This window comes from Panthera pardus, unplaced genomic scaffold (genome assembly GCF_024362965.1).
Source record: "Panthera pardus isolate Hobbes unplaced genomic scaffold, ASM2436296v1 HiC_scaffold_20, whole genome shotgun sequence".
Taxonomy (NCBI): Eukaryota; Metazoa; Chordata; class Mammalia; order Carnivora; family Felidae; genus Panthera; species Panthera pardus.
In genome coordinates this window covers 12947384-12965060 of record NW_026526766.1, presented here as the reverse complement: position 1 = coordinate 12965060, position 17677 = coordinate 12947384, and the positions used below count along the sequence as shown (strand labels likewise).

At 42.9% G+C, this 17677-nt stretch overlaps 1 protein-coding gene and 1 long non-coding RNA gene across 12 annotated transcripts in view; one reads left to right on the top strand and one right to left on the bottom strand.

The window, feature by feature from the left end:
• Positions 1 to 16127, top strand: part of TRPM3 (transient receptor potential cation channel subfamily M member 3) — an 804289-nt gene extending 788162 nt beyond the window's left edge. For 9 of the 11 annotated variants that reach the window (XM_053907798.1, XM_019463616.2, XM_019463620.2 and 6 more), the window contains one exon: positions 7724 to 16127. In XM_053907798.1, coding sequence (XP_053763773.1) covers positions 7724 to 9176 — 1453 coding nt within the window. In that variant the 3' untranslated portion in view covers positions 9177 to 16127. The remainder of the gene's footprint in view (positions 1 to 7723) is intronic. The other 2 variants (XM_053907801.1, XM_053907802.1) reach the window with 1 other exon arrangement.
• Positions 1 to 17677, bottom strand: part of LOC109275409 (uncharacterized) — a 58311-nt gene that overhangs the window by 3012 nt on the left and 37622 nt on the right. Inside the window, exons 3-4 of the long non-coding RNA XR_002084121.2 lie at positions 5884 to 6009; positions 3727 to 3864 (exon numbers count right to left, since the gene is read on the bottom strand). This is a non-coding gene — a long non-coding RNA (uncharacterized LOC109275409). The remainder of the gene's footprint in view (positions 1 to 3726; positions 3865 to 5883; positions 6010 to 17677) is intronic.

The window sequence follows — 17677 nt, the reverse complement described above, 5'->3', positions numbered from 1 at the left end:
AGGCCAACTCGAGGGCTTCCAGCAGGTTGATGTTTCATGTAGATCAGTGGGCATCTTTTGGGGAGAAGGAGAACAGTCCTGGCATCTGGCACATATGGGTATTCAGCACCTTCTGAATCAACGGCAATGAGAGATCTGCCAATTAGTTACAATAATGGATGAGGGTTTTTTTTTTTTTCAGAATTATTTTTGTTTTATTCTTTTTATAGAACAAGATAAAAGCAAAGGAGTAAAAGCAGATTCTTCTACCCAGGGGTGATATACTTTTAGATCTCACTGGCCAGTTTTGTGGACCAGTAAGACTATAAAGAAAAAAAAATCCCCAAATACAAAGAGGAGAGTCCGTGAAGTTTAATAAACCTAGCTTCATGCAAATTAATTTATAGTTCCTTCTTTTTCTCATTTTGCTGTGGACTAATAAAAACTTCATTCTGGGCTAGCACGTTCAAAACCCAGAATTTGGGGTGGGCACCTGGGTGACTCAGTCGGTGAAGCATCTGACTCTTGATTTTCAGCTCAGGTCTTGATCTCATGGTTTGTGAGATCAAGCCCCACATCGAGCTCCACACTGACAGCATGGAGCCTGCATGGGATTCTCTCTCTCCTCTCTCTCCCCCTCCCCTGCTCATTCTCTCTCTCTCACTGTCTCTCTCTCTCTCTCAGTAAATAAATAAACTTAAAAACACAGCATTTGGGAGCCACTGTTGAACGTGCAGACTGTTACGAAGTATGGTGTAACTTTAGATTGTAAGCATTGAAATATGAAGATGCAACTATTATAAATAGTGGGAAAGGGCATAATATATTGATGATTTTAGTTGATATGATTCAGACTTCTAAGATATGAGTCAGTGACCTCAAGTTTTCGAGAAATGACATTCTGTCTGCTTACCCACTTCATACACTCTCTAGTGGCTCTGTGGAAATTACATAAGTGGCATTTTTCTGTTTCTGGCTCTTCATGTCTTTAAAGAATGCAGTCTACCTAAGTAGGTATATATACACATGCCACTGAGTGATTGTATCCATTGGTACTCAGCCAATATTAGCAAAGCTTAAAGCTGTGAGCATATTTTATGCTCATCTGTCATTGCAAAATAGAGCATTTTGTGATGATATGATGTGAAGTGATATGCTGGCAAACAGTGGAAGGACCTGCAAATCTAGAAATCTCTGTCATTCAAAGGCCTTGAAAACACTTTATTGATGGACATATAGCCACGTGGTTTCCAGAAAATTGTGCTGTGGGGACACGTTCCCCATTACTCAAACATATTTCCAAAGCGTATGTAGAGGAGATTTTGAAATGCTTTTTGAACTCAAAAAGCCACAGACCTGGGGGCACAGAAAGGTAGGAGGAAGGAGGGTTAAGATGCAAGGAAGCTTTTGCCTCTCTGGGGAACTAGAATGAGGGGTACAGATGCCAGCACATGTGAACATGTTGAGAACCATGTCACCAATTCCTTTCAGTGAAAATAGGAAGGAACTATACAGCACCTTCACCTGAGCCCCTCACCCCACAGCTATAAGCATTTCCAGGAGACTCCTTCCCCAAGACCCTGTTCCTCTCTGAGTGGCTTCAAAGCCCAGCCCTCAAGGACGATGACCGAGGTGAGCAATCCCCAGAAATCCAGGACAGATCATAGGCACCCCCTCCCTGTGTCTTAGGCATTAGCTGGCCTTCTGGAATAAGGGGGGCCTGGAGGACGAGGACAACCTCATGACCAAGCCCAGGTGCCAGAGAAGTGAATCTAAGCCCAGGCCTCATTCTCCTTCTGTTGCTTCTGTCTGTGTTTGTTTGGGGTTTGGTTTTTGATGGTGGTGGCGGTGGCAGTGGCTGTTTTGCATTTGTAAGTGTACCGGAGAATAAATCTTTAACACTAGAATTGCGCTCAGCACAACAGAAACACTACAAACATGAGAGAACAGATATCAACCAAGGAAATAGAGGATCTGTATTACCCGTCTCACACATTCCCTGGGACATATCCTTTCTGAGTGGAGTGGCAGGTGAAATCTCCTGTCCTATTTACATTCAATAGATAGATAGATAATAGATAATAAATAATCTATTATCTATAGATAATATATAAAAATAAGAAGATAATATACACACATTCAGATAGGTACATATGTTTAATTTATATAAATTAACTACATACATTCTGTTAACTATATAGGATATTATATAATTCTCCTGTAATGTTCGACAGCCCCAATACAGAGATTTGAAATCAGAAAAACTCAGAGCTGGTTCTGCTGGGATCAAAGACTTGGGGAAAGGGTTTCTTCATGTTCTGAGCCCCATACCACTCACCCTGCCACTGCCTGTAAACTATAACTTACTTATATAAGTTTTACTTGCATGAATTTTTTTAGAAATACAAAGATCCTTCCATAATTATCAATTTAAATGCATCATTCTGAAGTCATATTTTTGTACCCAAATGGTATCTAAAGAGAGCAATACAATATTCAGGAGATCATTAACACCTTTACGAGAACCGATTCTGAAAATTAACACCTCATAGGAACTGATTCCTGAAAAAAAAAAAACTTGTTTTTCCATATATATATATAATATATACACATGTATATACATGTATATACACGTAATATATATATAATTCTATTCATTTTATCTCATTGTTGGCTTGATAAATGTACTTGCTATGCCTTCAGTATAACTCGTCAGATGCCGGCCAGCACACATCAGGTAAACCAAGACAGAAAGAACCAAGACTCCAAAAATACCATGTTTCACAATATTGACCCATCTTTCGTTTGGTTAAAAACCAGCCAGGTACCCACATTTCTCCAGTCAGCCCAGCATGTCAACCTCCCTGCTAAAATCACAACATACCCCATCACTAACATTATGCATCTGTGTTACTGTATTGGTCTAGATTATCAAGACAAGATTAATATTGAGCCCATAAAGCCTCCTGTAAATGAGCCCTATCTTTTCAAAGTACTCAAAACATCTGCTTAATTACATACTCCTGAGCTATTCCATAAGTACTGCCTAGAATTTATGTCAAGCTTTCATAATTCCTAGAATTTGGGAACTTTTAATATCAGAAAAACATTTTGCCATCTCCAGTATCCTGGCTTTTCTTGTTAATTTCCCCTTGGTTCTTAAGAGTTACCTACGTTTTCTGGTGATCACAGCTGGAACTTTTTTTTTTTTTCTGGTTCCTTTCACTCATTTAAAGCAGGGCTTGCAAACTGGTGACTTGTACACACCTGCACGCAGAGGGTTGTTGGGTAAGGCTTACAGTGATTGTGAAAATCCATGCTGAATGCCCTGGACTGGGCATGCTCTCTGCTGCCACTGAGTCCCAGCTTCTGTCCTCATACAATGCCATAGGCATTGAGTTCTCCGACCCCTGACTTCCAGCTTCCAGATCATCCTCCCCAACGCCTTCCTCCCCTCCCTCAAGTTCCACTTGTCAGAAGAAGTTGCATTTGAATTTCTCTCCAGTAACAGTTGAAGCAAACTAGAATATACATGGTCGCTGGTGTCATTTATCTAACTTTATCTTTCCCCAACCAAAGGGTTTGTGCCCTTTCGTCACTTCGCCTAGATCCAAAAACAGGAATAGTCATGTGACTATGAATAGTGTATTCCACTTCTGATTTTCATAACAAAGGAAGACAAGAATAACTTAGGATATATGAATAATCAAAAAACAGGGTAAGCCAAAAAGGATGAGCCTCACTCACCTCCCAGCCCTATCTTTTTCCAGTGCTGATCTTTGGTATCTCCATGATTGAGCTGGATTTCAATTTCTCCCCTTTTTTCTTCCCAGGATGATGAGAAGGATAATTGGACCAAAGGGAAGGGGAGGTGACTCTAAAAGACTTAAATAAGTCACAAATTAGATGTCAGTCTGTGGATAAGCAAGAGTTCACTTTATCTGTTCTGTGTCATCCCCTTGCATTTGAAACCCTGTACAAGTCTGCCCTTTCCCCGACAAGAGGCCCTGTGATTGGTTCCTGTGATAATGGGATTGCTTTTGCCCTCCATCCTATAGCCATCCTGCTGCTAGCTATCCAGGGAATATTTGAGATTTAAAACAGGCATGGCCTGCCAAGCCTCTTTTTTCCTTTCACTACTTTTCCTTTAGCCACATTTTGAGGTTATCAGGAAAGAAAATGAATTTGTAGAAAATAACAGTTCTTAAGAAATTGCGTATTGAGGCTGAAATTTTCTGCGCCATTAGGATCTTCTTTGGAATGTCCTTTCTTTTCTTCATCATACTGGCCGTTAGAGCCTAGTTGTCCTCTTAGCTGGGATTTCCCCCAACCTATCGAGTTAGGAATTTCCTCTGGTGGGATCCTGGCTGTCACTTTCTTGGGCATCCAGAGGCAGGAGTGATCTCACATCTTTCCAGGACCACATCGTGTTGCTAATGTGCTTGCCTCCCAAGTTACTCTGAAGAAGCCATGAAAGGCCCAGCGATGCAAAAGAAGGAAAGAAAAATAAAGTGTTCTCCCCACACAGCATCTTCCTTCCCCAACTTTTTTCTCCTGCTTCATCACTTCCTGTGTCTGTCTTAAGCGTTCCTCTTGATCCATAAATTCTTACCATTGTTACCTCCTTTTTCTCTCCTGAGTGGTTTGACCAGGGTCAGCAACTAGTGACTACAATCATATCCCAAAACTCTTGGCTTGGTCCTCAAACATACTTATATCTGTGATGCACACCCATTTACAATTGCTTTTCAAAAAAAAAAAAATTTGTTTTTTAAGATTAAGGGAAGCACTCTGTTTATGGAACAAACATATAGGAGTTTAACTCTAAGATCTTTTATTCTTTTATAACTCCTACACTCCACCCCTACAGTTATATTCATGACTTAAATGATCATACAGTTACGTGGTTAAACACATCCAGAAATCTGGAAGAAAATGGATGAAACCATCCATTCTCCCCACCCCCACCCCACCAAGTACTACATTCCAAAACACCTCAGAGCCCACAGGAGAGCCTACCAAGGAGAACTTTGGTGAAGAATAGCTCCTTGGCCCTGTTCTAGCTGTCTTCCTCACTACCTCCAACTATTCCATTCCTGGGGCCATGCTTCTTTTTCTTGACTCTCGAGGTTCCCCCAGGCACCTCTCTGCTTGTCTTCTTCCCCCTTCCTCCTACCACCTCTCTTCTTCCCATCCCCTTGGGCTCCTTAGTTTCTGTGTCCGGTTTACTGTCCACAGCCAGCTCCTGACTCTTCCATTGCTTCATGGTGCCTTAGCTCTGCCTCTTATCTGATACTTCTCTCTGCAGTGTTGGATCCTCGGGCTGAAGAGAGGTGGGATACAGGGAGGGAGCTCCCCACAGGGCAGGGAGACCCTTCACAGGGCTCAGCCCAGTGATCCCAAGCAGTTAGGCTAAAAGAGCATCTTTATCTCTTTCCATACCCGCCTTGTTGTATATACCAGGCTCCAGGGAAACAAGGAGGAGGAGGGAAACGGTCCTGTCTTTTGTTACTCTGCCAACACTAAAACACTCCAGTACCTAGAGTATCCAAAATGGAAAGTCCCGTTCTACCAAAAAAGTGCGTGTCTCCTGCTCCTGACTTTAATGAGGAAGTATTTTATCCACTCGCTCAAAGCTTATTGCATTGCAAAACAGGAAATCGCAGTACTTGCAAAACCAAACTGCATAGGCTAGATGGTGACCAAGTGAATTGGAAGTCTATAAGACACACAAACTTGTTATTGTAAGTAAGTTTGTTTCTCAAGCTGTGTTTATATCACAAAATGAAGTGAGACAGGGTAAAGTGGTGGTTTCCTTCTGAATCAGCTGTGTTAACTGAGTGATTAGCATTGAGTTTGCCAGCTTCACAATCGCTAGATTTTCAAGTCTTTTAAGGCAGACACCTGGGCATGGTGGCAGACTGTTCCTGGGCCCCGGGAAGTGCTGAGTTGGGTATGGAGCATCAGGAGGATGTCTCTAAAGCAGGGCTCAGGGGGGCAGTCCAGAGCCTTGGGCTGGGTGAAGGCAACCTGAAAGATAAGAGAGCAGAATGGGTGAGGTGAGTTGGAGTGGGGCCAGCTGTTGCTGAAAGAGGCAGAGATGTGACCCAAGGCAGGAGAATCACACACACCCCCACTCTGGCCAGAAGAGGGTTTTGTTTGTTTGTTTGTTTGGTTCGTCGGTTGGTTGGTTTTGCAAGCCTACAGATCCTCAGAAAGGGAAGCCACGTGCCTCTTGTACCTCATGGCACTGAAATGTATTCTTCTCTGATTGAGGTGTCACTACTAGTAACATGCCACCCCTGCTACCATCCCCATCCCCCTTCGCCACCATCACAACAGCTGGGGGGACCCAGCTCCAATTGCCACCATTGTCTGTAAAGCACATCTTATACATGCAGACATGTTTCTTTAAGGGTCAGTGGTCGCGTGGTTTACTGTGCACATTGGGAGTTTTGGAAAAGTATCTTTATCTTTATCCTCTCCAGAAAAGTTGTGAGTGGATCTCATTTCGAGTCTCCAAAAGTTTTGCCTTTGGGCATTTACAAGTGAAAGTTGGAGCTCAAACCAAAGCTTGGCTCTGGTTTGCCCTTTTCCCGTCAATCCCAGAAAAATATGGCACAATTTTATTTTAAATACGTGGCCTCTGTCTTTGTAAAAAAATGTCCAGGCAGCCTATTAAACAAACGAAATCGAGTTCATAACCATGATTGACTCAGTGAACCTTTATTGACACCTGGCAGCCCAGGAATGGAAAAAGGAATATGAGACAGATCATGCCCTTAGGAATTTCCAGTGGGGAAGGTCAAGACATCTAGAAATAACTGTAATATAAGGTATCTATGATCAGCTCTCCAGAGAGACATGGAGAGAGAGAGAGAGAGGAGTTGGGTAATTGACTTACGGATAGATGCTCCAGGTTTACTACAAATTACATAATCTTGGTTAAATTTCTTGATGTTTGCTTTCCCTTTATTAAAGAAAGGATTGGGTTAGATCAACGCCAGGTGCCTCAGTGACAGGACCATATCAATTCCTATGGAGGCCCTAAATTTTGAAAAGATTATTGTGAACAGCAGCAGCAAGAAGAGATTATCATATAAATGCAAAATAAGGGGTGCCTGGGTGGTTCAGTCAGTTAAGCGTCCAACTTTGGCTCAGGTCATGATCTCAGTTTGTGGGTTCGAGCCCCATGTCAGGCTCTGTGCTGACAGCTCAGAGCCTGGAGCCTGCTTCAGATTGGGTCTCCCTCCCTCTCTCTGCCCTTCCCCCGCTCGTGCTCTCTTTCTCTCTCTCTCTCTCAAAAATAAATAGATGTTAAAAATCGTTTGTAATGCAAAATAAAAATAATCCCAGTCCATGCTATAAGCCTTAGGCATGCTCTGCAGTGAGAATAGCTGCATTCTCAAACCGTATTGCACGGTTCTGAGCAAAGTCATCAAGACGCACCATTCTCATTTCGGTGCTGACTAAGCCAACGCCCTAAGCCTTGCTTAGGTTATTAAACCCTGCCCCAAGTCACAATTAAGTCATGAGGCGCTTTGGCCCCACTCCACTCCAATAAGAACTGCTCAGCTTTGGTGTTTATTGGGATCGTGCGTTAAATTTTACTGAGGGAAAAGGGGTTTGCTAGATAAATACCACTAGCTTAGATCATCTCTAAAGCCTCTTCCAGCTCAAAAAGATTTAGATTCTCTAGAGAGGAACCCGGCCTTGAGTGACCCTCATTCTGTTTCTTGCCCAGGGTGGAGAACATGTCCATGCGGCTGGAGGAAGTCAACGAGAGAGAGCACTGCATGAAGGCCTCACTCCAGACCGTGGACATCCGGCTGGCGCAGCTCGAGGACCTTATTGGGCGCATGGCCACGGCCCTAGAGCGCCTGACAGGTCTGGAGCGGGCTGAGTCCAACAAAATCCGCTCCCGGACCTCGTCGGACTGTACGGATGCCGCCTACATCGTGCGCCAAAGCAGCTTCAACAGCCAGGAAGGAAATACCTTCAAGCTCCAAGAGAGTATCGACCCTGCAGGTGAGGAGACCATGTCCCCAACTTCTCCAACCCTAATGCCCCGTATGCGAAGCCATTCTTTCTATTCAGTCAATATGAAAGACAAAGGTGGTATAGAAAAGTTGGAAAGTCTTTTTAAAGAAAGGTCCCTGAGCCTCCACCGGGCTACTAGTTCCCACTCTGTAGCAAAAGAACCCAAAGCTCCTGCAGCCCCTGCAAACACCTTGGCCATTGTTCCAGACTCCAGAAGACCGTCCTCGTGTATAGACATCTATGTCTCTGCCATGGATGAACTCCACTGTGATATAGACCCTCTGGACAATTCCATGAACATCCTCGGGCTAGGCGAGCCAAGCTTTTCGGCTACGGCACCTTCCACGGCTCCTTCAACCAGTGCCTATGCAACCCTTGCACCCACAGACAGACCTCCGAGCCGGAGCATTGATTTTGAGGACATCACCTCCATGGACACTAGATCTTTTTCTTCAGACTATACCCACCTCCCAGAATGCCAAAACCCCTGGGACACTGACCCTCCAATGTACCAGAGCATCGAGCGTTCCAAAAGTAGCCGCTACATAGCCACCACACCCTTTCTTCTAGAAGAGGCCCCCATGGTGAAATCTCATAGCTTTATGTTTTCTCCTTCGAGGAGCTATTATGCCAACTTCGGGGTACCCATGAAAACAGCGGAATACACAAGTATTACAGACTGTATTGACACAAGATGTGTCAATGCCCCTCAAGCGATTGCTGACAGGGCCACCTTCCCCGGAGGTCTTGGAGGCAAAGTAGAGGATTCATCTTGCTGCCATCCTGAGCGAGAAGCAGAACTGAGCCACCCCAGCTCTGACAGTGAGGAGAACGAGGCCAGAGGCCGGAGAGCCACCATCGCGATACCTTCCCAGGAGGGTGATAACTCAGACAGAACCGTGTCCAATAACATCACAGTTCCCAAGATAGAGCGCGCCAACAGCTACTCGGCAGAGGAGCCAAGCGCGCCATATGCACACACCAGGAAGAGCTTCTCCATCAGTGACAAACTCGACAGGCAGCGGAACACAGCAAGCCTGCGCAATCCCTTCCAGAGGAGTAAGTCCTCCAAGCCAGAGGGACGAGGGGACAGCCTGTCCATGAGGAGACTGTCCAGAACGTCCGCCTTCCACAGCTTTGAAAGCAAGCACAACTAAACCTTCCTAATACGCATTGCAGGAGGCTCAAGAATCCAGCCCTAAAATCCTCCCCGAACTCTACCTGTTCCCCTTCCTTGACACATCCCTGCTTTATTCTTAGCTGAGCAAAACAAGCAATGCCTCGGGAGGTGTTAACTCAAAGGTGACTTCGGGGCCACTGATCGAGAAAGCCTTTGGTCTGGCCCAGCGCCAAACACAGGGGCTTTAAGTCATGCTCCCACTTGATGGGCAGGGAGGGGACAGAGGGAGGAGCAGGGTTGAGATGAATGTGTGTCAGTAGTCACTTCTGAAAGCCATGAGCTCTGGGAATGAAGGGGCTTCAAGCATTCTCCATGCCAGGAGGCATCTTTCCAATTCTGACCATGATCAAGAGTTTTAGGATACAGGGCTAAGTTGCAAACTAAGATAAAATAAAGTAGCCAGCATACAAATGAGATATTCTAAACTTCAATTCTGTTTTCTTTTCACATTGGCTCCATCACTGGTGACTGATGAAGAGCATCCTTTTTATTCAGTATAAGCCGGCAGCAAGCAGTTCTACCTAACGTCCCAACTCCTTCTCATGCCAACACTTCTGTAATTGATCATTATAAAGAAAACACAAGGTAACAGTCATAGTTCGCCTGTCTCTTATATATTCACTTCTGGTGCCACAACTGTTTATCTTTTTTGAAGCAAATAAAGGGAAAAGAAATGCCTTTTTGTATTGCAATCAAAATGAAAGAAGAATTGAGGCTAAACACAAGTGTCAAGTGGCTTATTATATGCAGTGGGCATTCGAGTATAGTCAAGCAAGCTCAGGATGAATGTAATTAAATAACTTTATATTTTTTAATTTATTTTGTACCTCACCCATCGTCAAGGAAGCCACTCACTGAATATGTGATAGTGAACTCAAAGGAAAACAAAAATAGTGGGCAGAACTCACCTAAAATTGCCATATGGTATACTGTTGTATTCTCGCCATTAGTGTCATGTGCCATGCTGCTGTGTGGCTGTCATCATTTGCATGACTCTGCCATGTCTTCTGAACATCTCCAAGATGTACCTGGAAATTCTTCACACTACTCATCACATGACCATTTTGTATATGAAGACCTGATCACACGTGGATATTTTCATACCTAGAGTTTTGCCATTTAATCTGAGCTCAGCATAAATTTAATTGGAGATTTTCCAAGGGCTGGTATCTTTTTTATGGAAATGTTCCAAAGTACTTTTTAAGGAAGTTTCAAATCGTAAATAACCTTAGAATTGACTGCAAATCTGGTATCAACCCAAAGCCATCAGTTGCAGGCATACCATGAATATTTTTCTTATATACAGAGCTATAAAAATGATACAATAGACTAAAATGGAAAGCAAATAAACCACATAAAGACTTCTATAGTATATGCTGCTTATATACATATATATGCATTTACACAGACATGTTTATATATAGTATATAAACAGGCATATGGAGCTTTCTTAAGAGGCTTGGACCTTTTCTATCACCTTGAGATATAACCAGGATTTTTTAATATCCAAGAGTTCCACTGAAAGAGTTCATTATATTGTGTTGGATTTTGACAGGTGTTAAAATTATGACTTTTTAAATCCCTATGACCTTAGTTCCTCCTTGTACCAAACTAGACTGGCCAAAATGACTGGCGACCCGCCCTCTGCTTTTCTGTCCAGAAGCACATGCTGTGATGACATCTTATTTAGTCTGGTTTCTTCTGCACAAAGTGATTACGCCAAGTACAACCCAAATTAGACATGCAATTATTAGCCGGATAGTATTACGGACTCTTTAATACAGGCTACTACTAGATCAGAATCTGGATTTGAAGGGAGATAAATAAATATTGACCCTCAAATCTTCAGATTCCTACTTGTGTCACTGATTTTTAAAAAGAATAAAATCTTTAAGGAAAATGATCTAATGTTCTTGGCCCCCCCAACACTATGTGGTTCTCCTGTTTAGTTGTTGTTATGAGCTCCAGATTTTCTCATTATGTGAAATCAAGTAAACACATGGACAGAACCTCTAGCCTTCAAATTTTTTTAACCCTCTGAACCAGTCTTTTGGTTATGGAAATAGTTATGAGGACACATACAAAGAATTAAATAATTCCTTTTCACTCTTTGGTATGTGGGTGAATCGAAAACAAGCAACCAGCCTCCCTCGGATGCAATTGCTCTAGAAAGGCTTACATTTTTACTGAGCCCCACATTGGCTGTTTCCCTTTCAGCAAACATGTATTTGGTCTGAGAATAAATCAGTTGCCCTTAAACTTCCTTGAGTCATGAATCTCAGTGAGAATCTGGTGAAATCTTTGGGCCCTCCAGAAAAGAATGTACATAGGTGCAAAGTTGCAATATAACCTGCAAGGGCCCACGGACCCCTGGTTCCATCTTGAGTGATAACGAGGAAGAGGAATCGTGGTTGCTCATAATCAATAGTTGTAACAGGCACTTTACATTTGAGACCATTTCTCTGTGATTCTCAGGAAGGCTAAGTCTCAACACCAGAGTTTGAACCAAGATTTCGTTCTTTTTGTCCCTTAGATTCTATTTTGATAGCGTGATATACTTGTATCCTAATGTTTGATGATTTTAAGTATGGAGCACACTTTAAAAAGCCGGAAGGCTCTCCGAGAGAGTCTGTAGAGGAATCCAAGAAGGAGGCGAAACCATTAATCTTTGACCACAGAGCAGGACATCACTGTACCTCCAGGGCCCCATTCTGGACCAGACTGAAAGTGAGGGAGAGAAATTATGTGCACAAGTGTTTCCCTTCACCGTGATTTCTGGAGAGAACAGAACAGGACCTGGGAAGCACAGTACTTAACAGTCCTGACCTTGTGACTGCCTGGTTCTTTTGTTGTGCAGGAAAATGAAGTTCTTACATCTTCTGTGAAGTGTGCAAAATATACAAGCCAAATTTCAATCTTTAGACTTCAGCTGTGCAATTCTCATGAGCCATTTCTTTCCTGTGCGCCTACATGTGTGTCCTGTTTCAACCCATTTCTTCCCATTTCTGGGTTCTCTGTACACCGATGTGGCATCGATTCTGTGGCCTTGTACAGTCAGCTTGTGTTCAGATCATTTATCCCATCATGTCCCCGATCAAGGGGACGTTAATTACCTGTCTCTGTGAATTAAGTAGCTTGTGGGCAGCACATCATTGAGGAACATAAATAAAGTCATAGAGAGCTCACAGAATTAATAGCTCTGGCTTCATTTCTGCTTTTGAGGTGCCAATTTTATATACTACTATATGTAATGATTCGTTCTAAATTGCTTGTTCCATTTGAAAAACAATTGTTTTATGAAAATAGCCATGGAAATTCCCTGATTGACCCACATGCTTATAGTTAGAAACTTCCTCCTTGATGGATTTGAACGAGAAGCTGGAAAACTTGGGCACAATTGTCATGGCTACATTATATATTTCTCCAAGCCAGAAGGTGTGTTAGCAGGCAGAATGCAGCACTTTACGGAGCTGGATTTCTTTTTAAGTCTAAGCTTCCAGGTCTAGGATATCTATTTAGCACTTTGAAACTTCCCCTTTAAAAAAAGAAAAAAAAAAAAGAAATATATATATATATGAATAATCCAGTGGGAAAACTGTACTTCTAAAAACACAAAGTGTGTTTCTTCTGAATGTTTCTAAGATACTCTAAAAGATGGTTTCTATAGATAATATTATGGTAGATAACTGGATAGTACATTTATTCTACTTCCTGAGGCTCTACAGTCTAATCTTCCTGAATGTTTGGGCTGTTTAACTTCTGTAATGGTAATCAATATTATCCAGTCATCCATCATCCTGTATCTATAGGCTATACCATTCAACGTGTCAGGCAATGCTGTATTATAAAACACATGCACATGTATATGTAACCCATGTTTTTAACCCAGCATAGTTGTAGCATGTGGTTGTATTAATGAACGTTACAGGACAGCTTTGCTAATCATTGACAAATCTGTAACATTCAATAAAGAAGCACATGTTGCCGGGATTAAGTATGTTCCCAATTCCATGTTATTTAGCCTCCTCGTAAAATGAGCACTTTTGTTCCCGAGCTGCTTTCTGTTTTTCACAATCCTGTAGGCCACTAGGAAATACGTGTATAAGCTGATGTACACCCTCTAACCAGCCCTGTGAGCCTTGGTAGGTGAATTGTGTTTTGCGAAAGACGAGCTGGCATGTTATGCAAAAGACTATATGACAAATGAACTTAAAATAATATTTTAAACTCCAGTTGAATTAGCTGTTTGTTTACATCTGCTAACCCCATGTGGAAGCAGGGTACAGTATTTTATAAATATGTTCATTTAGTAACACTGATACGTTTGTTTCTAGATGAAGTGATGCTAGTGTGTAGGTGGTTATATATGTTCTAGATATTGCATTATTACTCACTATTCTTTAACAATAGCAATGTAACTGAAATGAAGTAACCCTCCCCCAAATCCAGTCTTAATTTTGTGGCAACAAAATGCATGCACTGCTTTATGCGTTTCTTTTGACTTTTTAAGGGCACTTAACATTTTACTATTGCCTGCTGTAGCACTTAAAAACCAGCTAGGAACTTGCTCACGCTGTTGGGCTGCTTACACTGTTTGGGGATTATGTTCAATTTTTCAAAATTAAAAACAAAAAAGTAACCAAGGGTTTTTTTTAATCTTTTTTTAAGCTCTGAACAAATAATATGAAAGAAAGTATTAACCACAGGGTGTATAGCTAGGGGACCCAGAGATGGCTAGCCAACAGCAGTCCAGGTGTTGGCACGTCTGTGATATAGGAAAGACCCATTTCTGATTCTTTAGGGCCACTGGGTACAGATTGTTAAACGAGACATGAGAGTGAGAAGTCCATTGGTGACAATGCAGAAATCCACAGGTCATGGTGAATGAGTGGTCCAGTGATGCTGGTGCCCTCCCTCCTACTTGGTGGCTTTTCTTACCTGTGTATGAGCCTGGGCTGGGGGGAGAGCGAGGGGTGGGTGACTCCGTGTCTGATCAAGAACTAGGTGAGTCTGAAGAGTTTGCCCTTTAAAGAAATCACCATGTCATTATCAGAAGCCATTCCACATCTGGAAAAGAGAGGAGCCAGTTTGCACAGTCTTATAAATGACTGTTCCTCAAACGGGTAGAGAAAACTTTTCTCTCAGCCCGCACTGGCCTAAGCTTTCTCTTCCTTTTACATGTCAAACATTCTCTTTCCCAGATTGGGGTCAGCCAAAGAGGCGTTGGTTCTGATTTAAGGAAAACAAGATTTTTCTTTTATTTTCTTTTTTAATGCACTTGAGAAGGTCCCTGCGTTGCCTTTTCTCTGAGTTCCTTGCACTGATCGCTGCTAATGAAATCAAAACATGACGATTTCTACATGTCGTCTAAGGAAGGATTTCAGTGGCCACATAATCCACATGGCAGTCAGAGTGAGGTGAATTTCCCCTTCCCTAATTCACCTTGTCTGCGGGTCCCCATAAGCCTCCAGGCCCTTGCCTATTTGCACAATGTTTGTGAGCTGGAAAGCGAAAAGGGCACACATGGCCACGAGTCCACGGGCTATCTGCAGAGCATCGAAACCAACCTTGACCCAGGCCTTCCTCAGGAACAGGCAGCCTGCTGAGAGCATTGGGTCACAGAGGGAAGTTCAGCTTCACGCCTGAATATGCATCCTTCGTCACCCCCTTAACTTTCCTTTCTCTTCGCCCAGCACAACACGCTTTTTTGCCAGACCAACAGACCCTTGCTCCTAGTACCTCAGTACCCCATGGAGCCTGGCACAATAAGCTGAAACAGTGGCTACTTGGAGAAAGTCCAGCTTTCAGACTTTGTCCCGCCCTAATCTTCCCGCTAACCGAGGCTGCTCCCCGCACTCTCCCCCATGCCCCTGACTCAGCTGGCGTTTGAATCAGCCCCTTCCAGTTCTTTGCCCGCCTGAATCCCAAAAAGAGTCCCTCCTGTCTTCACCCCGGCTCTCCCCAGATCATCAGAACCAGCCATCTGCATCTAGACTGCGGGCTGCAACCTCAAATACACGCAGGGGCTGGAGCCAGGACGCAAATGTGCCCGTTGGATGTTGAAAGACAACAGGAAGAAGTGGGGTTTGTAGGGCATGAGAGAACACGTGTCCCGCTACAAAAACATTCACATTCAGACTTGTAAACACTCTGCTAGCCAAACAAATGTGTCTGCCAGCAGCATTCAGTCCCAACAGCACTAGTTTGGGACCTCTGATTTAGGGCCAACCAGGATCATATTCTTGATCCTGACTTAGTGTATACAAGAAATACAGCGAGAACTGAGGCAGGGGCGGAGAGGAACTCACCCTATTCAGGGTTATTCCCGTTCTCCCGAATGACGTATGTGTGTGTATTTGCTTAGCTGCATCTTTCTGGACCCAAACGTAGGATCTTTGTGAGGGAGATTCAGAAGAAGAGTACCGTAGCATTGTATCGAGGCTTATCTGCTTCCTGTCACTACAGCGTCTAACTTGAGTTTATATTGCTGTTTCTGCTGTGCAAAACAGTACATGCAGTATACTGTATTCATAATCATTTCATAATCTAGAACTTAGGCTCTCATTTGTAAACATTCTAACCATAGTTTATAATGGGGGAAATTCTTCAAATATCCTTTTTAAATGAATTCCTATAAATACAACAATTTTGAAATTGGGTTTGTTAAATATATATACATCTTTTCCTTCTTTGTGTATGGATAGACAGCGGTTTGCATATCTATCGACATTATAAATATATATAAATCCTTAGAGGAATTGTTCTTTTTTAAAGGTCTATTATTGGATTCACAATGCACTTTGAGCTTGTTTGTTTAGATACATAATTCGAAGCAGAAGTTGGCAGATACCATGGGAAAAACTTTCTGAAATTTCTGTAACAAATGTTTTGCAATAAAAAAAAAAAAACTTAGTAGTTTAAAACATGACTTGGACTTCCTTGTGCATTTATTTGCCGTCACTTGATTTCCACCATCTTCATGCCAAGAACAGTGGGGTACGTGGAGATAATTGCCCAGGGCCCCATAAGCTACTTGTAAAGCATAAGTTGCAAACTGGTAGTCTGTGGGTCATATCTAGCCAGCAGAGAAGAGGTGTTTTTTAAAAAATGTAAAACGTTCTGGGCACCTGGGTGGCTCAGTCGGTTAAGTGTCCAACTTCAGCTCAGGTCATGATGTTGTGGTCTATGGGTTCAAACCCCGCGTTGGGCTCTGTGCTGACAGCTGGGAGCCTGAAGCCTGCTTTGGATTCTGTGTTTCTCTCATGCACTGCCCCTCCCCCACTTGTGCTTGCTCGCTCTCTCTCAAAAATAAACGTTTAAAAAAATAAAAATGTGAAACATTTAAAAATTGATAGATTTCACATCTAATTTCATATTTCTGGCTTCCCTTGAAAAATCTGAAGATCTGCTAAAACAAGACCTGCATTCCCACATGAAAAGAGTCACCTGACTTATGGCATCTTGGTTGCCCCTTCATTTTTTTTAAGTTTATTTATTTGTTTTGAGAAAGAAGAACGTGTGAGAGCACATGGGAGGGGCAGAGGGAGAGAGAAAGAGAATCCCAAGCAGGCTCCACCCTGTCAGTGTGGAGCCCGAACTCACAAACTGCAAGATCATGACCCGAGCCAAAATCAAGAGTCAGACACTTAACTGATTGAGCCACCCAGGCATTGGCTGCCCCTTTAAAAGGAGCATGTGTTCAGAGCACCTGGGTGGGTCTGTCAGTTAAGCATCCTGTTTTGGCTCAAGTCATGATCTCACAGTTCATGAGTTCAAGTCCTCCATCAGTCTTTGCTGTGATAGCATGGAGCCTGCTTGGGATTCTCTCTCCCTCTCTCTCCCCCTCCCCATCTCTCTCTCTCTCTCTCTCTCTGTCTCCAAAATAAGTGAACCTTAAAAAATAAGTGAATAAAAGGAGCATGTACTCCTCAACACACCACAGTCCCCAGCACTCTGTTCTGCACCTTACATATGGTCCCCTTCCCTCAGTAACATGGAAAGCTCCTATGCGCGCTGGAGTGTTGGACCCTATCTTAAAGGATGTAAAAAAGCAGTGGCAGCCTTAGCATCTCTAAGTAGGAAAGGCTTGAGGGTAGCAATCTGGCTGCATGAGAGACACATGACAGACTTGTCTTCACACTAAAGGTCTGGCAGGCATGCTTTCATGACCCATTGTAAAGCATATTATGATCTATAATTGGATTAGCTCTGAGAGTGCTGAGGGATGGGAGAAAGGGTATCCATCCCACCCCCATTAAGTAACTCTGGTTGCAGCTTCTGCCGCAAAGAGGAGAAATTGTAGAACATACATACGTGCAATCTTTTATTCAAAAATAATACTCGTTGAGTACCTACTATGTCCCAGTTGGTGTGCCCAGGTGAATAAAGTGGGTGAAATCCCTTCCCCTGTGGAGCTTTGAATCTAGCTGTAATGAAATGTAATCATACACAGTCTTGAAATTACCATTCAGTTGCTTA